The 17,850-nt window shown below is 32.5% G+C and overlaps 1 protein-coding gene across 1 annotated transcript; it reads left to right on the top strand.

The window, feature by feature from the left end:
• Positions 1 to 7,432: 7,432 nt before the first annotated feature.
• On the top strand, positions 7,433 to 8,299 carry LOC112637819 (histone-lysine N-methyltransferase SETMAR-like). Its single transcript, XM_025408390.1, has one exon. It carries the CDS (start codon positions 7,433 to 7,435, stop codon positions 8,297 to 8,299), a length of 867 nt encoding a protein of 288 aa, XP_025264175.1.
• The last annotated feature ends 9,551 nt before the right edge of the window (positions 8,300 to 17,850 follow it).

The following is a 17,850-nucleotide window of genomic DNA, read 5'->3' as shown; positions in this document are numbered from 1 at the left end:
TGTAGCTTATCTCGAGAGCTTTCCAAAACACTATAATTAAGTACCTTTTTATTAAGTACTTTTTGAGTTATAAGGCTTGAAATAATTTCTTAATTTTACATAAACCATAAAATATCTAGTAAACCATTCATTTTTCGATTATCTTACCTTTACTTTTATGTACAAAATAATGAGAGGAATCAATTGGTGTAAAGAAAACACATAGTTGTTTCTAAGAAAAAATATGTAATTTGCAATTAACAATTCCATGCAACAACTATGTGTTTTCTTTACACCAATTGATTCCTCTCATTATTTTGTACATAAAAGTAAAGGTAAGATAATCGAAAAATGAATGGTTTACTAGATATTTTATGGTTTATGTAAAATTAAGAAATTATTTCAAGCCTTATAACTCAAAAAGTACTTAATAAAAAGGTACTTAATTATAGTGTTTTGGAAAGCTCTCGAGATAAGCTACAAGAATATGCAATAAAAAGTAGGCAGTTCCATTTAAAAAATTCAATTTGACTTTTATATGATCTTCGTCCTCCACTCAGAGTAAAATTTTTAGTCATCATTAGGTACATTTTTTAAGCCCTATAACTTTGCTATTTACAATTTTTCGCTATAGTTGATCCTTTTCGAGATATTTGACCGTTTCCGGACTTTTGCCCAACCCTGTATGTACTTACATGGCGTACTTACTATGGCCAATCACAGACTTATCCCGTAATGGTATGTTCACATAACTTATATAGATGCATAATGTAGAGAAAAATTATATCTTGCACGAAGAACATAATTAAGTAATTTCAGTAAATGTATATTTAATTAATAATTATATAATATTCTATATGTTATAAATGAACAAAATAAAACTATGACGTATCAGTTATGTCAATAACGTAATGAATCTATAATTGTTACATAGAATTGTTATGTAATTCTGTCGTTACTCTATTATGTAACATTTATGCAATTTGGTAAACGTAAATGTGTATACTCTAAAAGTTTCATAAATACTACGTAATTCTAACGACATAGTTGTAATGTTATGTTAAATACGTAACATTTATGTATTTTGATGAATGTAGATGTGTATACTCTAAAAACTTCATAAATACTACATAACAGAAAAATGACATGCATGTATCATTCAAAAAAAATATCTAGTGCACATTTTTAAACCTTTTTTTTAATATATAATTTTATTTTTTATATTTATAATTCTATATTAAGAAAATATGTATCACATACATTTTTCTCAATGATATTATATATGCATACTATTTTTTCAGAACGCTTAAAAATGTCAACAAAGTACATATTTTTTATGTTTAATACGATATAGAAATTTTGTTATTACTTTTTCCTTACAAGTGCGCGCTTCGTGTGCGTCACATAATGTACATATACATATACATAAGTATATGTTACATTTGCATGTACAATATACATATAAAAAATAAAATGTGATACACACACAATAAATGTGTGACGTACGCGGAGCACGCGTTTTTAGTGTATAATCCTTCTTTAAAAAAGACATGATCGACATGTTATCGCTTTTAAATTATATATAAATATATCGCAACTATTCTTTCTCAAAATCTTTCATTTTCTTGTTTCTGCATAATTCTCCTTTTTTTACGAATTCTTTTTACAAGATTTAAACAAAATTGTATACATTCACATCAATAAAATACTCTTAATATTACATGTTTAAAATAACGTTACAATTATGTCGTTAAAGTTGCATAGCATTCATGAAATTTTTAAAGTGTACCCATTTACATTCACCAAAATACATAAATGTTACGTATTTAACATAACGTTACAACTATGTCGTTAGAGTTACGTAGCATTTACGAAAACTTTTAGAGTATACACACTTACGTTCACCAAATTACATACATATTACACAGTACATACATATAACAAAGTAATGACAAAATTACATAACAATTTTATGTAAGAATTATAGATTTATTATGTTATTGACATAACTGATACGTTATAGTTTCATTTTAATGATCTGTAATATATACATATAGAACATTATGTAATTGTTACGGAAATGAGTCCAGCGTGTTTACTGGGTATATATGAGATCATTATATCAATAATAATATTTATAACTTTTGTAATATTTTAAACTGTATCATAAATTTTAAGAAATATTTTTTAACGTACTTATTATTTCTAAAATATGTGACGGTGTTTTATCGTATTTTGTTGTAAAGTTATACAACTCACGTTGGATCAGTACTCATATATGAGTACTGATCCAACGTGAGCTGCTGCCGGATATTCGATATTCAGCACATGAAAGATTTTGAAGCAAGTATCGATTGCTCTAAACGCAGATGTTACGTTGTATAAGACCTTGTCCACAGATATAAAAAACAATGATATTTCAGCCAAAGTAGGTCCAACGACAATGATATATAGTTGAAGTGTCAAATTCATTTGGTACATCGCATCAATTCGTTTTTGTCGAATATCACTTACATCTCCAACAGTCTGAAAAAATCATGATTATAAAGTACATGCGTTATTTTTTGAAAAAATTAAATAAAACTTTAAATCATACCTTGACGTGTACAACAAGACTTTCTTCGGATTCAATCATTGAAGGTTTCCAATGACTCTTCTTTGTTGTAACTCGTCCTCTTGGAAGAATCATGTATGACAGTGCACACAATTGCGCAATAGCTTTAGATTCTGTTTCCGAAAACGTTATGCAAATGATACTTTCAAATTTATAACTGCATAAAAATTATTATACAATAATATACAAATAACATACCATCGCTTTGATCACTTTCTATTATTTGTAATAGTTCATTTACTCGAGGAATTCTCTTCTTGTCAAGAGGACAAACTTTTAAAACGTTTTGGAAAAATTGAGGCCACTGACTAATAGCGTCTTTTGTCGAACTTAATTCGAAATGTTCAAAATCCTGGACTATTAATAATCAGCCCATTGGATGAGTTAAAATCGGCCATTTTTCTAATATTTCGGATAGCGAAGTATTCCGATTGTTTCGATTGTCTTGCAAACGAATAGTAGCAGTAGCCTTCCAGTGGCTTTCAACCATTTCCCACGGTTCTCGATTAATTTCCAACCATTTGACACTTGTCTCCAACACTTCACTTGTAACTAAAAATAGAATTATAGATCATATTATATAATTAAGAAAATATTTAAAATCTATTGAAATACTTACCGTCATTAGATGCTTCACTTTCTTGATCAGTAGAACTTGTAATATCAGAAATATTTGCCAGTATACGTTTATTTTGTCGCAATTTATTTCGATATTTGTCTACAAGTTTACCGCGTACAGAAATCGATTTTTTATTTCGAGAGTCCTTTTTAGATATTGGTGCAACATAATATAAATTTATGTCCTCCGATGGGAATACTTCTATTATTCCTCGAGCAAGATGCATAAAATCATGTTTATTGACCGGGCTATTATAAAAAAAAAATTATTTTACTAAAGTATATTTTATACTTATACTAAAAAGTAAAACATTTAATTTATCCTTTAACAGTATTTAATAAATGTGAGATTAATAATTCTATAAGAATATGTCTGGAATGCTTCGACAGTATCTTGGTTTGTAAATAACTTCGTAATATCAAGCGACCTTGTTCATTTTCTTTTAATATTTCACGGACAGTAGGCCGTTGAAGTCTTCTATACATCTGTGTTCCAACAAAACATTTTTGTCTTTTCAAAGGATACTCAATGTTTTCTTTTGATTCGCAAGAACTATCGCTCGCTGTATCGGTATCGTAGTCTTGTTCCTGTGCAAATTTATAAAATTATTTACAAAATTAGAAAATCTTGCAATAATAAGAAAAAAATATAATTACTTCATTTAAATTTCGAAAATGTTCCTTCCATTTCGTTATGAAGCGCATCCTTAAACCAATCGTTGGAATCAATTCTTTTATTAAATCGTGTGTTAGATTTTGCAATAAAGTGAAATCAATTGCTTGTGCTGTTTATACCAAAAAATAATTAATTGTCAAAAACATTTGTTTAATTAAAATAAAAATGTAATATATAAAAATAATTCATATAATACATAGGGTTTTGGAAAAAAGGCTTATTAGGTAAATAATATTTATGATATTAACAATCAGTATTATATATAAATAATGTACAAGAATTACATCAGAGAATTCAAGATGCAGTTGACGTGATTCGAAGACAAAGAATTTTTGAAAGTTTGCAATTCAGTAATACGAAGAAATTAAGCGTGTGTATAGAAATGAATGTAGAACGTAAAACACTTTTTACAAATATCAAATTAATAACAAAATAATAATATGATAAATTATTCATTTATTCACCGTGCGTGATCAAATATCTATCCAGTAAGTTTTGAATAACCTTTTTTTAATACTCTGCATATAATCAGGGTTGGATAGTATACAGTTAAAAAGTTATAAGTTTAATAATCAAGTTAAAAAGTTAATAACTTTTCACTTAACTCAGTTAATTTAAAATGAGATAATTTTTAATTTTAATTAATTATTTTTAAAACATAAACTTTAACTTAATAACTTTTTCCTAATTGAAAAATTTATATATGTAAAAAAAGTTTTTAAAAAAATACATTCTTATATAAAAACAATGTTTCCTTGTTACTTTATATAAATTTAACCTACGCTTGACACTCTGGGGTCCCACGGAAGAACCCCAAAGAAACATAGTAAAACAGAGTTTTTTCCATCGTTTACTTTTTTTAACACGTATTTTTTGCTAATTATTTTATTAATCAATTAATGTAAATATTACTATCATAATGTTCAGAAAACGTATGAATTTAAAAAAAAATAAAGTAAAATCCGTTGAGTTTTTTAATAATTATAAGCAAAAAACTAATTGGGGTCCCTTGTATCCCAGTGTGGCAAGTACGTATACAAAAAATAAGTGGCAAGCGAGGGTTAATTTACAAATAAAATATTAAATTTTTTTGATAATTTATATTATAATTGTTTTAAGTAATCCAACTTCAAAAAATTACGACATTTTAACTCAATAAATAATGCTTTTCTATATTAACTTTTAACTTAACTTTAGTTAATTTAATATTAATGTAACTTTTAACTAAGTTAGTTTTTTGTTTATGTTACTTTTAACGTAACTTAAATAACTTTATAAGCCATTAACTTTAATTTAATTTAGTTTAAAAATATATTACCCAACCCTGTATATAACACATAATATTTCATAAAATATAAACGATTATATATATATATATATATATATATATATATATATATATAAGATATAAAACACACTAACTGAATAAAGTTATTGTAAATTCCGTTTAATTTTATTATATTGCATATTGTTATACGAATCAATTATTTTGTGCGTATTTATATAATAGCAAGGAACTATAGATATATAAATAAAAAAAAATTTACATAATAGTAAAAATAATATGCGAATCAATCAATAGCTCTTGTACATTATTATTATACAGGAAAAAATGCTATTGTTTATTAAAGTCGACATATGCTGCCACATAAATAGTTTCTTTAATTGTATTTACAGTTAATTAAAAAAAAAGATTATTAGAATCAATTACAATGAAATACAGTTAATAGCAAATATAGTTGAATGAACTATTTATGTGTGTGACAGCTCGTAACATCGATAATTAATCGAAGTAACATCGTTTTTTCCCATGTATGTTTAATTAAAGATAGATGAAAAACGTTAACTCAATTTAGCAATTACACTATTAACTGAATATGCTCATCTAATAATAATTAAAAATAAGATATTTAGATAATAATAATATTTACTTTTGAAATGTTGAATAAGGTTATCTTCGAAGCCCCAATCTTTCAGAAGATTGACTGTCTCTTTATCAGCCATTATAATGTTCTTACATATATAATCTTTTTACAATACGACAATACAGTATTTTTACTTTCACTGAAACACTAAAAACAAATTTGTGGCACTTGATAAACCATAAGCACTGTAAAAGGGCCGAGCAAAGGCGACTGTTATAAAACGTGTTCAGTCTGGTCTCTCAAATAACAAAAGAATCAGCAGACTCGCGATAAAGAAATGTTATATGTCTACTGGTCGCACGGATGGCGACATGAGAGTGCACATAGACTGTGTACTTACAATGTCCGCCGGTCGTGCGGAAGACGATGTATAAGAGAGGCATATAAAATGCACGTACAAATGTCGACCTGAAGACGCAGGCACGAACACGAACGTTCAATATACCCCGGTCGCAAGGATAATGACGGCAAGAAAGCAGCGCGCACGACACAATTACGATGTCCGCCGATTGCACGGAAGCGACAGCAAGAGAGCAGACACGCATTAACTCGCGTGAACTATGCCCGCCGATCGCACGAATAATGAAAAATAAGTTGGCACGCACTAGCACGCGCGGACGGGATACAATGACCGATACCGCATGGTCGACATGGTCGTTCGATGAGTTCTAAAGTCCCTTTCGCAAGAATGTTCGCGAAATCCGCGATCACGCGATTGGGCGATGCGTAAACTAATCGAGGAGCTCGGTGGCAAAACACGTGATTCGTCATCGACTCGCGATTGTGTAATACGGGGTGTCCCGATCAAACAATATCCAAACACGCATAAATCAATAATATTTAAATGTAACATCTAACAAATAATTCATTTGTACCAATATACAAAATGTATACGGATGAAATAAATTGTGTTTTAATCAACAAGATAATGCATATGAATTGATCATAATGATATTAATTGTGTCGTTGACTTGCTTTAAGTATTTTACGTAGTTAAATTAACAGCATTATGTATGTCAGGTGTTATAGTTAAATATTATTGAATCTTACATATTTTTTGTTTAAAAGAAACAAAAATAATTTTATATTGATTACATTTCCACTTCATACAATTAAAACACAAAAATATTAATGATTATATGTGTTGATTGCATCAAGCAGATGTATAATCAATGTACAAACATTTCTATTTTCCCTAAAAAACAATTGTGTATGAATCAATAATATTTGTAACATCTGAAGTGTAACATCTGAATATATAGATAAAATTAATTTGGGTTGTCCGGAAAGTTCGTGCGGATTTCTCAATAGATGTCGTTCAAAGGCGAATTTTACAAGTTTATGTCGATGTGATATGTCAAATGCTTTCGTGTTTTGATTAGTGACATTTCAACGCATACTTAGTGATATTAATTATCCCAATAAATTAAAAACTTTTTACTTGACATTAGTTTAGAGATGGAAGGAAATAACGTGTTTTTTCGATGCATAATGCTTTTTTATTTCCGTAAAGGAAAGAACGCGACACAAACTCGAAAAAAAATATGTGCCGTATACGGGGAAGATGCCGTAAGTGATCGCATGTGTCAGAAGTGGTTTGCTAAATTTCGTTCAGGAGAAATGAATATTGAAGATGCTCCTCGCTCTGGTCGGCCAGTCACCACTGATGTCGACCAAATAACAGCTTTAATCGATTCCGAGCGGCAGATCACAGTTCGGGAAATCGCAGCGAGGTTAAACATTGGCAAATCAACTGTTTCCGAACATTTAAACAAGCTCCAGATGGTAAAAAAGCTTGATGTTTGGGTGCCGCACGACTTAACTGAGAAAAATCGTATTGACCGCATTTCCATCAGCGATTTGCTATACAAACGCAATGAATACGATTCATTTTTAAAACGCATCATAACAGGCGACGAAAAGTGGATAATTTATAATAATGTCGAGCGTAAAAGGTCGTGGAGCAAGCGAGGTGAACCGCCATTAACCACTTCGAAGGCAGGCTTACATCCGAAAAAGGTAATGCTCTGCATTTGGTGGAATTGGAAGGGGATAGTATATTATGAGCTACTACCGGACAACGAAACCATCGATTCGGACAAGTACTGTTCACAGTTGGATAAATTGAAGATAGAAATCGCCAAAAAGTGTCCGGAATTGATCAATAGGAAAGGCGTCGTTTTTCATCATGATAACGCCAGACCTCATGCAAGTTTGCAGACTCGCCAAAAATTATTGGCGTTTGGCTGGGATGTTTTGCCTCATTCACCGTATTCCCCCGACATTGCACCCTCGGATTTTCATTTATTTCGGTCGCTACAAAACTCAATTAATGGTTTGAACTTTGCTTCTTTGCAACTCCTCAAAAACTACTTGGACAGCTTCTTCGCCGAAAAAACCCAAGACTTCTATGAGAGAGGAATTATGAAATTACCCGAAAGATGGAAAAGTATTGTGCAAAATAATGGTGCATATATCACAGAATGAAATAACTTTTAACAACAAAATTTTTTCATTCGAATTTTGCTTAAAAATCCGCACGGACTTTCCGGACAACCCAAGTTACATGGATTACATTATATTCAATTATATATCAAGCAAGTTATTTAATTTAAATGTAATTATAATAAAGAAAGATGTATATAGAATGAGTAGATATGTGATTGATACAACAAAATATTTCAAATACAGTAATATTATTAGATCAAGTATTTGAATTATTAAAACAAGTATTAGATGTTTTTCGTTCATTAATATTGTTATTGCATCAACCAAATTTATTTCAATTACACTGATGCTGTTGATACAACATCATTTTTTTTCCGTGTATGTATATATATATATATATATATATATATATATATATGTATATACATATATTGCGACGTTTATTCAATTCAATTCAAATAATTCGCGACACTCCTCGAGATGTTGGATGGGAGCGTGCGCGGCGGAGCGAAAACGCCGTCAAAAAAATAACGAAATTAATATACTCGCGCTCGGCGGAACAGGGGTGGAGGACGTTCTCGCGCGAGCCGCGGCGGAGCGGAAGCCGTTTCGATATCTCGAAGAGTTGGGCGCCAGATGCGGTCTTTCACGCATCAGTTTTCGCGAAAAGTCGAAAGACGCTAAAAACGATAGCCTACTTCGCCACGGACCGACTAGCTCGCCTAACGGTAGAGGGGAGGGGTTGTTAGAGAAAGTTAATTGATTATGCGAGTCTTCGCGGAACCAACAGACGACAGACAAGATGAGGATCGACGACCAAGCGAGACGAATACTTAAATAAATTACGCGATTTGAACAAAGAAAGATAACAAGTTTATTATTAGAAAAATAAAGTAACAATACGAGTGAATAATAATAAATCAATAATAAGAATTGGATCAATTTTGAACAATAAATCAGCAATCAATAAGAAGCGATAATTCAACTGAAATTAATAATTCCTTACAGAGACATTGGTTCGCTATTAATTCCACTGGAAACGAGAACGAATCATACAAATCAAGTTGAAACGACGGTTCACAATAAATTCGAACGAAATACGAAAGCGAAATATACAATACAATCAATCCTGGCACGAATAATACGATGGTATTCTGAGCAAATATCTGCTCGAAATCGACAACAAAAACGAGAGCGCTAAGACAATCCGGTTGTTTACTCGAGCCCGTTTTTATGGCCAGAGTTTGCAGGACTGAGCGAGACTTTACGGAATACAAAGGGTTTTCGACACGGAAATATTCGCGGATAATACTCAAACGATATCGTAATTTCGGCAGCCAGATCGACAACTTATCGCTACGGACTTTTCCTCGCAATTTCCTAGTTCGCAAAACAAAACGATACCTTAATAGCTCGACAGTCTAATGAACCAGAGATCGAAAATAATTAATACTTTTGCGAAGACGGATCTCGTATGCGACAGGCGAACGATATTTTCGATATTCGATAGCCGACGGCGGCCGGAGATTTTTCTCTGCCGGCGTTTTGCCTCTTTCTTCCGCGCAAGCAGCTCAGATTTTACTCTCGATCGTACTTTGGCGATTATTTCGCACCACGACAAATTCAACAGACAAATTATTCTTGATTACGTTCTATTCGACGGCGTAATAAGCGCGACGAAGACGCAAATATTCTCTTAGCCTTTATTACGCTTTATTCGGCGGCGTAATAAGCGCGACAAGGACGCAAATACTTTCACGCTCACACTACAATAAAATACCATAAACGATCATACGCACTCTTAACAATTGACGACGACATACACGCAATCAGACATCAAAAATCGCCCTGAGATAATTTACGGGAATATTTCACGCGGCGACGACACGAGACGACCACCCGGGCGGTGTACGCTTTTCGCGATCCTTCGCGCACGCGGTCGATATTCGGCGGTCGATAGCTACGCGTAATGAACACCCGAAACCCGGAGAGAGACGAACGTTACCTTATCAATTTAATGCCTACTACGCGAGTGTCCGCTTTTCCTCGGTCGCTTGTCTCCGATCGCCCGAAAATTCACAAAAAATATCGACGGCTCGGTACCGAGCCGGAATGATCGCGAAACATCAAAATGGCGACGGCGGCAGAACGGCCGACCCGCGGACCGAATCGCGTATGTGGCTCACAAATAAGAGATGGGCAACCTCACCGATACTTCTCCTCGCCCTAGGGATGGTCCTCGGCCTCGTCCTCTCGGGATGTCTCGAAATCAGCGACAGACACAAAGAGTTTTGCACAAAGTGACAACGATAAGACAATCTGACTAGTTAGGACGAGCTCCCGCACCAGAATGATCCTGGGATCTCGCGGCCCGGGGTCGATAGCGGCGTCAATGACCGCTTGGTGGGGTGTGCAGCCCCGCGGCCAATCAGGACACGGCACGCAAGAGGTCCTAGTGCTTCGCGAGATCCGCGGCGCTTTGGCGCTTCGCGCGCAATTATGATTAATTTAAATTAGGTTTTTGCGGGCCTAATGACGTGTCCGATGAAGATCTTGCTGTCGTCCTCCCTCGTAGGGATTAGAGGTGAGCAGACCCTCATCCTCTTGATCATAGGAGGAGTGACGTCCGGGGAATCGATTTCCCGGGTCTCAATTATCGTTTTTCCGCTGTCGGCTATCGCCGGGTGCTTCGCTTCTGATTTTCCTTGGCTGAATCTTCCTCGATGTCTTTTCCCTGTCGGGGTTTCCTCTGATGGGTTGCCCGTTGTCGATACAATTGTCGTACAAAATAAAAAAAAACATACGTAATTAGTAACAATACAAAATGACTAAATCGCTCGTCTCTCCGAGGAATTCGATAGTGCTCTATCTCGCTGTGGACTCTGGCGCGGCCCGCGCCCCGTTAAAGTCGGGGCGCGACAGGACGGCAACGTTACAATATGTATATATTTAAAATATAATTAGACGTTAAATAATTAGATGAAAAAAATACATTAGACGTTTGCTTTCTTGTAATCTATTTTACAGATTTTTCCGACACGAACCTTGTGATCGATCGCCATTTTCGGGACAATGCTGTTTCTTAGTGTGTATCGGTTTAACGAAGAAACTTTCACCAAAAACATTGATTTCCGCAACCTCCAGTGTTGTTATAGGAACGCAATCGTACTTTTGGACTCGTGCGTGCGTGCGTGCGTGCGTGCGTGCGTGCGTGCGTGCGTGCGTGCGTGCGTGCGTGCGTGCGTGCGTGCGTGCGTGCGTGCGTGCGTGCGTGCGTGCGTGCGGGCGGGCGGGCGTGCGTGCGTGCGTGCGTGCGTGCGTGCGTGCGTGCGTGCGTGTGTGTATACAGAGTGTCCGTCAATTTTCGACCTTAATAAAATAAAGAAGTAGATTGGCTCAAATTAAAAAGGAATGACCAGTATTGTTTTGGGATTGTCACAATAATTAACGAAAAATTAAATAAAGAAGGTCGGCCAATCTGCGTGAGTAGAAGCGCGCGACGACGAGAGTCGTCCCACTGTAATCCGATACTACGAGCGCGGCGAAGCGATGGACGGGTCGCTCTCCGAGACCTGGTGGTGGTTTGCGATATATCGCAATACCGCGCAGAAAAATGACCCGTCCTTTTAGTGGCGAGAAAATGATGCGCTATCATTTCCACACCACCTTGCGATAGATAGCATGGTGCGCTTTTTTTATAGTGGTTTCCCCCATAGGCCTATTCCACTCTCAATTTGAAAATTATTCGAAATGCCATTACTATATGCTGAATATATCATAAATGTAAAAAATTAATGATGACAGTACCTTTACAAAAATTGATCCGTGGTTGAAAATCCCTCGATAAAATGTATTGCACACGTTGATAATGACACGATGATAAAATGCTTCAAGAATCCTTTCTTCATCCCGTAAAGGCGCACTGCTAGACTGGTTATCTCGATATTATGCACGACATCCAATTTCACATAATTATTGCACAACACGTAAAATTGTACGTCCACTTGGTTTTTGTGCACGTCCGATAAATGACGGACACCCTGTATATATATATATATATATATATATATATATAAAATATATTATATTAATATATATACAGCGTGTGTCAAAAGTTCCGGACGGCTGAATAATTTGAAAAATACGCATCACAGAGGAAAATGACCTAGACAAAAGTTGTAGGATTTTTCCCGGGCAATCCGACGGTGACCTTAGATTTGACCTTGGATAGTCATTTGAAGGTCACATAAAGATTACCTTCAATTTCTTAAATGGAACTCGCTATTCTTCATTGCATATTCTTGTAGCTTATCTCGAGAGCTTTCCAAAACACTATAATTAAGTACCTTGTTATTAAGTACTTTTTGAGTTATAAGGCTTGAAATAATTTCTTAATTTTACATAAACCATAAAATATCTAGTAAACCATTCATTTTTCGATTATCTTACCTTCATACTTTTATGTACAAAATAATGAGAGGAATCAATGGGTGTAAAGAAAACACATAGTTGTTTCTAAGAAAAAATATGTAATTTGCAATTAACAATTCCATATTTTTTCTTAAAAACAACTGTATGTTTTCTTTACACCAATTGATTCCTCTCATTATTTTGTACATAAAAGTATAAAGGTAAGATAATCGAAAAATGAATGGTTTACTAGATATTTTATGGTTTATGTAAAATTAAGAAATTATTTCAAGCCTTATAACTCAAAAAGTACTTAATAAAAAGGTACTTATGGTAATTATAGTGTTTTGGAAAGCTCTCGAGATAAGCTACAAGAATATGCAATGAAAAATAGGGAGTTCCATTTAAGAAATTGAAGGTAATCTTTATGTGACCTTCAAATGACTATCCAAGGTCAAATCTAAGGTCACCGTCGGATTGCCCGGGAAAAATCCTACAACTTTTGTCTAGGTCATTTTCCTCTGTGATGCGTATTTTTCAAATTATCCAGCCGTCCCGGAACTTTTTCCCATCACTGTATATTGTTTTATTTTAATTGCCCTAGATAAATATCTCGAACAATATGGAAAATATGAAAAAATATTTCAAGGCAAAAGTTGTATGGTTTCAAAGAGAACATGGTATCATTGGTTTACCTTTGGATAGTTGTTTGAAAGTCATATTAAGGTTATCTTTAATTTCTTAAATAGAACCCACTATTTTCATTACATGGGATTCTATTAAATGAATTAAAGGTAACCTTAATATAACTTTCAGACAATTATTTAAGGTCAAATCAGTGACATCATCATATGTCCACCTCGAAACCATGCAACTTTTGTCTAAAACATTTTTTTATATTTTTCCATATTTTTCGAGATATTTGCCTGAAGAAATTAAAATAAAACACCCTATCTAAATATACACGGTAAGTCATTTTATTGACTCATCGTGTATATATAGATCCCACCCTAAATATTTCTATTCCTATCCTTTTTACAAAAAAAGTTTCAGACAAAAGTTGTTTAGTTTCGAGGGGTCCATAAGATAATACCATTGGTTTGACCTTGAAGGGTTAGTTGAAGGCTACGTGAAGGTCATCTCAATTTTTTTAAATAGCATTTCTTATTTTTTATTACGTATTCTTGTAGCTTATCTCGAAAGCTTTCCAAAACGCTATATTTGAATCTTTCTTAAAGTTTACAATGAAATTTAAAATCCGTACATACTTCTCTAGATAATGTAATTTTGAAGCTACAGTTAAAATGTCAAGTAAATTAATGAAGATCTGATAAAGTTATGTTTCCGGCCGCGGAACACTATCCGTGAGAAGAGGCTTCCTTTGCTGAATTCTGAAATGGCACCGCCATTTTGTAAAAAAAAATTGAAAAAAAATTTGTAAATACATTTCAAAGTATGTACAATAAAAACCTTTAAACAGATTTTGTATTTCATTTACTATATTCTCATAAAAAATTGTCAAAATTAGGCTGTTTTTTCGGGCACTATAATGGTATTACCCCTTAAATACATTGCAGGAAGATAGTTCTATAGTAACTATGTATCTATAATAGCAATGATAATACACACTGAAAATTAATCAAAAAATCTATCAATAATTTATTACAAAAAACTAAAATAAATTGTACACGAGATACATACTTTATACAATTAATTTATTCAAAATATTTAGAATGATCTCATTTTGACATTCGATGTAGATTCATAAAATACTTTTTTTACTTTATTATAATTTTTTTTACATTAATAGAATATTCATTAAAGAATATCACAGACAATACAAATCTATTTTATAAATATCCTTCAAAGAATATTTTAATGAAATGAAAAAAAGTAGTTTATAAATCTGCATAGAATATCAAAAATGAAACTATGTTCAAAATATTCTGAATAAGTTTAGAGAATATTCTGAATAAGATTTCTAGATTAGATTAACAAAAAGAAATGTCCTTTTACATGTATGTTCTAAATTGTACTGTAACATCCCAGTCACACTAATATAAATAATTAACTTCAAAATAATTTTTTACAAGAAATAAAAATAAATTGTACAAAGTACATTTCTTGTATACAATTCAATTTTGATTTCTTCTAAGAAATTATTAATAAACTTTTAATTTCCAATATACATTGTTATAACTATGACATAGAAACTGTTATCTTTTGACACAATTTATATTCGAACAAAAAATGCACACAACCAACTTAGACCCATATATAGTTGATGTAAGAATACATATTTTTTTATATATTTTTTACTTTATTAGAATATTCACTAAAGAATATCACAGACAATACAAATCTATTCTATGAATATCCTTCAATGAATATTTTAATGAAGTGAAAAAAGTAGTTTATAAATCTGCATAGAATATCAAAAATGAAACTATGTTCTAAATATGTTCTGAATAAGTTTAGAGAATATTCTAAATAAGATTTCTAGATTAGATTAACAAAAAGAAATGTTCTTTTACATGTATGTTTTAAATTGTACTGTAACATCTCAATAACACTAATATAAATAATTAACTTTAAAATAATTTCTTACAAGAAATGGAAATAAATTGTACAAAGTATATTTCTTGTATACAATTCAATTTTGATTTCTTCTAGGAAATTATTGATAAACTTTTAATTTCCAATATGCATTGTCATAACATAGAAACTGTTATCTTCTAACACAATTTATATGCGAACAAAAAGTGTACGCAACCAACTTAGCCTCATATATAGTTGACGTAAGAACACATATTCTTTTATATATATATATATATATATATATATATATATACATATACATATATATGTATATACATATACATGTATATATATATATACAGGGTGAGGCAAAAGTATGGAAACCCCTAAATTTTTCGAAAACTATGCATTTTAGAAACAAATGTTTCAGACAAAGGTTGTAAGGTTTCAAGTAATGCATTATGTAGCAATATCAGTGTAACCTTGAATAGCACCGTCAAGGTCACATAAAAATCACTTTAAATTTTTTAAATGGAATCCCCTACTTTTCATCATATATTCTTGTAGCTTGTTTCAAGAGCTTTCCAAAACACTATAATAAAGTATTTTTTCAGTGAGTAACTTTTCAAGTTATAAGGCTCGAAATAATTTCTTAATTTTACATAAACCATAAAATATCTAGTAAACCATTCATTTTTCGATTATCTTACCTTCATACTTTTATGTACAAAATAATGAGAGGAATCAATTGGTGTAAAGAAAACATACAGTTGTTTTTAAGAAAAAATATGTAATTGTTAATTGCAAATTACATATTTTTTCTTAGAAACAACTATGTATACGTCTGAAACGATAGTTTTTAATTTGTTAGAATGATTTTCAGAAGGTAAAATAAAGGTCAAATGTTGAAAAATCGTCCAGAAGCTGTTTTCTTGGAACTTTTTAGGATTTATGGGCGAATAAATGCAAACTTGTAAACTTTTGCGAATTTTTTCAAATTTTTGCATATTTGCAAATTTGCAACTTTTTGCAAATTCAGTAACTTTTGCAAATTCTTTTGAATTTTTAAATATTTGCAAATTTTTGCATACTTGCCAATTTTTTACATATTTGAAAATATTTACAAATTTGCAAATTTTAGAAAAATTTGCAAATGTTTGCAAAATTTCAAAAATGTGCGAAATGGTAAATATTATCAAACATGCAAAAATCAGCAAAAGTTTGCAAATTTTCAAACACATATACAAAAATGTGCAAATATTAAAAAATTTAAGGGTCAACCTGAGCCCACCAGGGGTACCCTGTTGTAATTCTGACGCCATTTCCATCGAAGTCACATTTTCAATGTTTATGGTACGGAGTCTTTTGTTACACCGTAAATTGGTGTATCGCTGAATTCGCTTTCAGCGACCCCAACGTACAAACTTTTGGCCAAAATCATAGTTTTAGAAAGAAAAAACTCCATCACCCATAAACCCTCTCTTTTTCTTTCTCAAACTAATCATTATGTACTTAAATGTGAGTTCTTACTCGTTGACATTTAAAAAAGAGTTATAAACTTTCGTGAATATTCCTATTGTATAATTTTCGATTTTGAAGGTTTTCCATCTTTTTTATTCTGAATTTGGTCTATCAAAGCATTGATTCTGTTTTCTATTATTAGTTTCGTTCTTAGATTATTAGCTTATTCTTAGTTTCGTTTTTTTCATTTGAAAATGAATCGTCTTACAGAACGTAAACGAATAACCATTCTCATGATGAGAGGATGGGGTAATGTGTCAGGTCATATCGACGAGTTGCGGCTCTATTCAACGCAGAATATCGTTTACCGTTGCGACCAGGAATTTCACAAAAAACAGTAGGAAAAACTGTTTCTCGTTTTGAGCAAACTGGTAGTGTCAAAGATCGCCCCAAAAGTGGAAGACCGAAGACAGCGACTGATGAAGAAACCTCTTTGAACGTGGCATTATCTTTCATCGAAAATCCTCGAATCTCCATCAGGCAAGTAACTCGTGAAACTGATGTTACTAAGGCTTCTGTTCACAGAATAATGAAACTGTTAAAGTTTCATCCATATAAAATCAAATTGGTACAAGAATTGAATGAGGATGATTTCGATCGAAGACTAGAGTTTGCCGAATTAATGATGAACCGTATAGATACGCGACAAAATTTTTTGAACGAAATAGTCTTTTCCGATGAATGTACTTTTCAGTTAGATGGCAACATTAATCGTCACAATTGTAGGTTCTGGGCACCAGAGAATCCACACTGGTTTCTGGAATCACATACACAACATCCACAAAAATTAAATGTTTGGGCAGGTATAATAAATGATATAATAGTAGGGCCATTTTTCATAGAAGGGAATTTGACAGGAGAAAAGTATGAAAACATGTTGAGGAATCAAATCATACCTGCGATAAATGAGATTGTCGGTGACAATTTTAACATCACTTACTTTCAACAAGATGGGCTGCCCCTCATTACGCAAGAAATGTACGTAATTATTTAGATGAAATATTTCCTTGAAAGCAGAAGAATTATTGAGTAGCCACCTCGTTCCCCTGACATGTCGCTAGATTATTTTTTATGGAGCTATCTCAAAAACAAAGTTTATGCTACAAAAACCTGTGAACTTG

Source organism: Camponotus floridanus, unplaced genomic scaffold, assembly GCF_003227725.1.
Source record: "Camponotus floridanus strain SB8 unplaced genomic scaffold, Cflo_v7.5 scaffold207, whole genome shotgun sequence".
Lineage (NCBI taxonomy): Eukaryota > Metazoa > Arthropoda > Insecta > Hymenoptera > Formicidae > Camponotus > Camponotus floridanus.
Note: the sequence above shows the minus strand (reverse complement) of the source record. Positions and strands in the feature narration are given on the sequence as shown.